The sequence below is a fragment of the Epinephelus lanceolatus genome, chromosome 16, assembly GCF_041903045.1.
Source record: "Epinephelus lanceolatus isolate andai-2023 chromosome 16, ASM4190304v1, whole genome shotgun sequence".
NCBI lineage: Eukaryota > Metazoa > Chordata > Actinopteri > Perciformes > Serranidae > Epinephelus > Epinephelus lanceolatus.
Genome location: NC_135749.1, coordinates 35503068 through 35509067, shown reverse-complemented (window position 1 = coordinate 35509067; position 6000 = coordinate 35503068). Strand labels below are relative to the sequence as shown.

Genomic DNA, 6000 nt, shown 5'->3' with positions numbered 1-6000 from the left:
CATGTTTGCATTTCTTGACACCATGAGTAACAAATTCGATCAGTATAAAAAAAATGACAAAGAACAAAACACAATTTTTAAACTTTTTTTACCAGACATGGAGGAGCAGCAGCGTGCAGCACAGCAGGGTGGAGAAAACACAGAGACACACGAACAAAAAGGAAACCAGTGATGAAAATAAAGTTTAAGTTATTAGTAGTTAAAGGAATAATTCGGCATTTTGGGAAATGCGGCTTTTTGCTTTCTTGCCGAGTCAGACGTGTGTACGGTAAATATGCTTGTTAGCTTAGCTTAGCATAAGGACTGGAAACAGAGGGGAAACAGCTATAGCCTGGCTCTGTCCAAACAAGGTAACAAAAATCCAACAATTCGCTCCTCTACAGTTCACTGATTATAAAGGTGTCTGTTTAATCTGTACAAAAATCTGAGAATAAAAACCACAATTTATTGTTATGTGCCGGACTGCTCCTTAACCAGTGAACAAAAAAAGCAAATTCCAAAATATCCAACTTCTCTTTTCTCACATTGAATTTGGATTTTTTTTTTTTAGCAAACATGAAATATTAGGTAGTTCTTAAATGGCAAAAATGTAAATAGATAACCTCAGTTTTAATTTCTGTGATTGTCGACCTTTGTGTTAAAGTTTTATGATTCTGAACTCTTAAAGGGCCTCTCCAACAATTTAGTATTGCACTTTAATCAATTTGATGAACTTAAAGAGACATGAGGAATAAGTGGGTGGAAAGAATATGTGCCACAGAGATATTCTGAGTTTTGACCAGATCCACACTAATATCTTACATTTTAAAACGGCCCTTTTATACGAAAACAATCTGCCATACACACGAGTGTTTTCACAACAATCTCCGTCCACACTAACAAGCCTGAAAAAGCACGACCATATGTGTATGCTGGGCATGTGATATGCCTCTGTGGTTTGGTTGCTCAGTAACAGAAAATACTGCTGAGATGACAAAAAGGTAAGACCAGAGGTTTATTTGCCTGGACTGATGACAAGTTGGAACTGGTACTGACGGTTTCATCAGTATAAGAGCTCAGCGTTAGATACCTATACGGAGCCTTCTGCCTGCAGTCTGTGTTCATTTCGTCTGTATTTATGCACATTTAAAGCTCACAGACACAGACAAAATGCAGCATTACCACTACAGACTGTGGCAGTGTAGTGTAGATCAAGCGAGATTCGACTGAAAGACATGATGAAGACATTTTTAAAATGACAGAACGAATCAGTAGTATAGTGAGGGAATTCTCTGTCCGCATGTAGCGATGTATCAAATGGCCGAACAAACACCACCTATCTACAACGCTGCCTCCATTAAAAGGTAAATGACTATGACGTCCTCCACTGTCGCCATCTTTGTTGTTGTCAGAAACTTTAGAATCTGCCCTCTAGTGCAGTTTTTCCCAACTGATCGGGCCACGGGGTCGAGATTTCTCCTCAGTCATTAGTTCAAGGTCAGCACAGTTTAATAATATTCAGCCTCATATTTCTGGAAAGTTACTATACTTCAAAATAAAGTGTGTTTTTTACAAACTTTTACACCGTGACCAACCAGTTGGGAACCACTGCTCTAGCACCATCTATTGGCTGTATTTATGCCAATATAAAGGACGCATGGAAATATAAGAGCAGTGACATTTACAACATTTGAAATCTATTTGTATCTATTTTCATACGTGAAGGAAATATAATTGAGTGACATATTATCACAGTACGAGGAGCATTATCCATTCTCAGAGGAAGCCATGACTAAAATGCAAGCCCGGAGGTTTCAAACTAAAATGCGGTCAGCAGTGTTTTCAAAGGTCTCTTTTTTTAGGGGTTCCAAAATGCCGGAGTAGTGTGGGCGCTAGGCGTAAAGGTACCAATAATTCTGCACTTTAAAATGATAATGAATTAGTGTGGATGTAGGCTTAGTATAAAGTACAAGTGAAGCCCCAAACCACTGGATCCTACATTTCCCATAATGCAACTCAGCAGTCTCTTTTGATAAACCCTCATAATCAGGGTTACTTTTCAGACTTCGAAAAGTCTCTCCAGAACCACAGAGGATCCTACATTTCCCATAATGCTGAGTGAAATGACTTTGGATGTGTAAAATTGTTGGAGTGACTCTTTTAAGTTTATAGATTCGATGAGAAAATTGGCAAAAACACAAAGACAAGAACAGAAAACAAGTTTTGGTGTGAAACAAACAAAAAATCAGAATCAGATTCATCTCTTGGTCAGAGGAAAAAAGTGTTAAAGACTCAAGACAAACTCCATTTTACAAGTAAAACGTGTGTCTTGTTTGTCTTGTCTTTTCTGGGATGGTTTCAGTATATTCTCTGAAAACAAAACAAATCATAACCTGTTGTTAGCTGAAACTTTCTACAGCTTTACTCTGTACAATAAAAAAAATCTGTGGTTATATTTTCATAAATATATTTTACTTTCAGGAGACAATGTCCTGAGTTCATACTGTGAGCACAGAGTGAGTAACGGTGGTTGGTCCACTCAACTAAACACAAGAATAAAAAATATAAAATTCAACATTTTTACCCTCCCAGCCTTATTACTCCACTTTATTCTATTTTTAGTATTTTTTTTTTTACTTTTTACTTTTTGTTGTCAAAAGATCAAAAGACAAAGAAATAAAAAATTATAAAAAAGTGACAAAAGCAAACAAAATATCTACAGAGGGAACACTGATATTTACAACTATTAAATAATCCCCATTCAAAACAATATGATTTTCCATAAAACCAAAGAAATAAACATGAATAAGAAATGTGACAGATGCAACATGAAGCAGGATCTTAGTGATTCTTTATTTTTGTGTGCTGGATGCAGAAAGAGTTGTCTGTCTTTTGTGTTTTAACATACTTGGTAAACTTTTTTAAGGCTTTTAAACTGTTGTTAGCCTTTATCAGTTTATATTTGAGCTAACTGACACCAATAGAAGTATGCTATATTACCTATTAGCAGTGTACCCATTAATGAACAGACAACTATCATTGTATTAATTTCATATGCAGAAAACTTGAAAAGTTTGTCTTTTTTTTTGGAAGCTTTCTAAGAAGATTTATAGACATTTATTCTCGATGGACATCAGAGATAATTTATATCCTTGGAAACTGCACTGCAGCCTTTTTCACCACTGCCAGCTGCAGTGTTCTTGCTCAATACTGGACCCAATTTGAAAAAAAAAAAAAAACCGCTGTTCCTGTGAGTCACTTAGACACCAAAGCATGAGAAAATTGGGTCCAGGTTGAAAAATAACTAATGTATCCTTTAAGATCCCGCTTCATGCAGCAGGCGTCAGTGCTGATATTCAGACAGTTCTACAACTGAGAGTCACAACAACAAAAATAAACAAACTTCACAGAAACCTCTGCTGAGAGCCAGACCATCAGTAGTGTCGAAAAATTACAGGACTGAGTTCATCCTGCTGGAGCTGCACAGTTAATAATTACAGCCTCTATTGCTATAGACTGATTTATTGCTGATCAGAAGATTTCACTCTCAATCAATTACAACATGAGATTAGTTGAAATGCATAAAAATATTGATCCTGATATCTACAAATCATTTCCTTTTCGAGTGTAACTGTGCAGCCCGGCGGTGCCACCTGTTGGTTGAACCCGTTACAACCTGCTGAGCTCTGAGACGACCAGTGACAGTTTGTTAAAGGGCGAAAACAAACTGTCTCTTTAGATGACATAAAATCACTTCAGCATCTACATAAACGGCCCTGCCAGTGTCCTGTCCTCCGTGCTTCATTCAAACTGTACACTCTCACAATTAAATATTAAAACGTAGGGTAAGTGCGGTGTGCTGACAGGTCTGCGTCTGGCTTTCATTTTTAGAAATGTATTCTTACATATTAGGACATTATCTTCAATGGGAAACTTTTTGTAAAGTTTACAACCCCAAATCTTTTGAGTTTAGTGACAGTAAACATCCCTGTTACAATAACAGCTCAAATTACTGATTAAAGCCTTTTGCAAGTGTTTGGTGGAGGTTTTCTTAAGTTTTCCTGGAAAGAGCAGACGTGTGTTTGTTACCTGTCCCACAGATGATGAAGATGTTTTTTCCCCAAACATAAAACCATCTCCCTGTTTCCCCATCGCATCCTTTTCTTCTTTCCACATCACCATGGCGACATCTCATCAGACACCTTCTGATTGGCTGATTAAATATTCTGCTCTCTGTCTGCGGGCGGGTAAAGGTTGCCTCGGAGATGATGATGACGAGGAGGAAGATGAAGAAGAGGAGGAGGAGGGGTGATGGTGGTGGCGCCCTCGCAGCGAGGTGTGGTTGCCGTGGTGATGATGGTTGTGGTGGGAGGAGGAGGGGGGAGGCGGAGGCGGGTCGCGGAGAGATGGCGGGACGGCGGAAGACTTGATAGGGACGATGCGGGTGTCCATGACCTCGCAGTCGACCTGCATCATCATCTCATAACCCTGAGAGGAGTTATAGAGGCTCTCTGAGGGGATGAGGGAAGAGGAGAGAGATGTAAGGAGAAAGAAAGGAGGAGAAAAAAAGGAGCAGAGGGAGAAAGGGAAAGAAGGGGTGAGGAGGAAGAGAGGAGGGAGTGAAAGGTTTAAGAGGGAGAAAAAGATGGAGAGAAAAAGAAAAGGAGTTAAAGTTAAACAAAATAAACTGCAATCATCATCATATTTTTTCCCCAGCTGTTTTCTGTATTATGAAAGTATTTACAGGAGCGGTGTGTAGGATTTAGGAGGACTTAGTCGTGGCGAGGATTGCAGATTGCAACCAGCTGAAACTTCTTCTAGTTAGAAGACCAGCTGTAGTCAGAGGAAAAATAACTTCATTCACTGGGCCGACTGCCGGCAACTTTTAACTTGGAATGTTTACTTGTAATGTTACTCAATGCATGAGTTGACAACATGACTCCATCAACACACCTTAAATTTCAGTGTGACAACTTTGACCAATACTTTAGTTTTTATTGTCTCTCTTGAATTACATACACTTTTAGTAATGAGTGGATCTTACAAACTGAGAAGTGTTTTTATATATTAATTTCAACTGGATTAAGTGAACGGCATATATTCTAATCCTCAGAAAAAGCATTGCAGAGTGTCGTTCCTGTGGGTTACGACAACACTAAACCCCTGAGCTTGCCTGAGAAGGACTAAATGCACAAAGCTATTTTTAAATATCCCATGGAGAGAGACTCTCACTGCAGCCTGTTCTATTTTGCTCTGAAAATGTCAGTGTGCAGCCTCGTTCTGTGGACGATAAACAAGGTACAGACTTCCCTGTGTCACCGATACTGAAGAAATACAGTGGCCCAATTCCAATCCGGCCCCTAAAGACTCAAGCCCTGAACCCTCACTGACTTAACTGACGTCAGCTGTAGGTGACTGAGTGTGAGAGTCTGAAAGGGCTCCAGATGCTACAAATAGGAATGGGACAGCACTTATCCCCATCTATCTATCCATCCATCCATCCATCCATCCATCTATCTATCTATCTATCTATCTATCTATCTATAGATATATATTCTTTGTGTGTGGAATATAACCACTGGTATTCCTCTGACTTCATGTGTGTTTATATACCATCTTAAATCCTTGTTAATGTAATGTTTCATTGTTTATCTATCTGTTTTTTCGCTCTCCTTCCATAAAGTTAATGTTTGCATATCTGCCGACCGTGTTACTTCCGGTGTTCCGAGGGCAACCCCTGTATTTGACGTCACAACGCTATGAACTGTGGGTAATTTCCTTACCGTAAGTCCGCATCGATGCTGACCTACGGTAAGGGGGCACAAAGGGCTCACTCACTGACTCGCTGACTTGACGATTTGACAATGGGACAGCCCTCACACACTCACGCACTTCACATGAACGCGCCTCTAAGTCAGTGAGTCTGTAAGGGATTGGATTGGAATTGGGCCAGTGAGTGCTGGATGGAGCAGTGAGTGACAAGAACCCCGCCCCCTTTTAAGGGTACTGTTTGTGGTGGAA

General features: G+C 39.5%; 1 protein-coding gene across 1 annotated transcript in view; it reads right to left on the bottom strand.

Moving 5' to 3' along the window:
- Positions 1–2813: 2813 nt before the first annotated feature.
- atf6b (activating transcription factor 6 beta) overlaps positions 2814–6000 on the bottom strand; it is a 29658-nt gene continuing 26471 nt past the window's right edge. Inside the window, exon 17 of the mRNA XM_033637044.2 lies at positions 2814–4490. Coding sequence (XP_033492935.1) covers positions 4174–4490 — 317 coding nt within the window. The 3' untranslated portion in view covers positions 2814–4173. The remainder of the gene's footprint in view (positions 4491–6000) is intronic.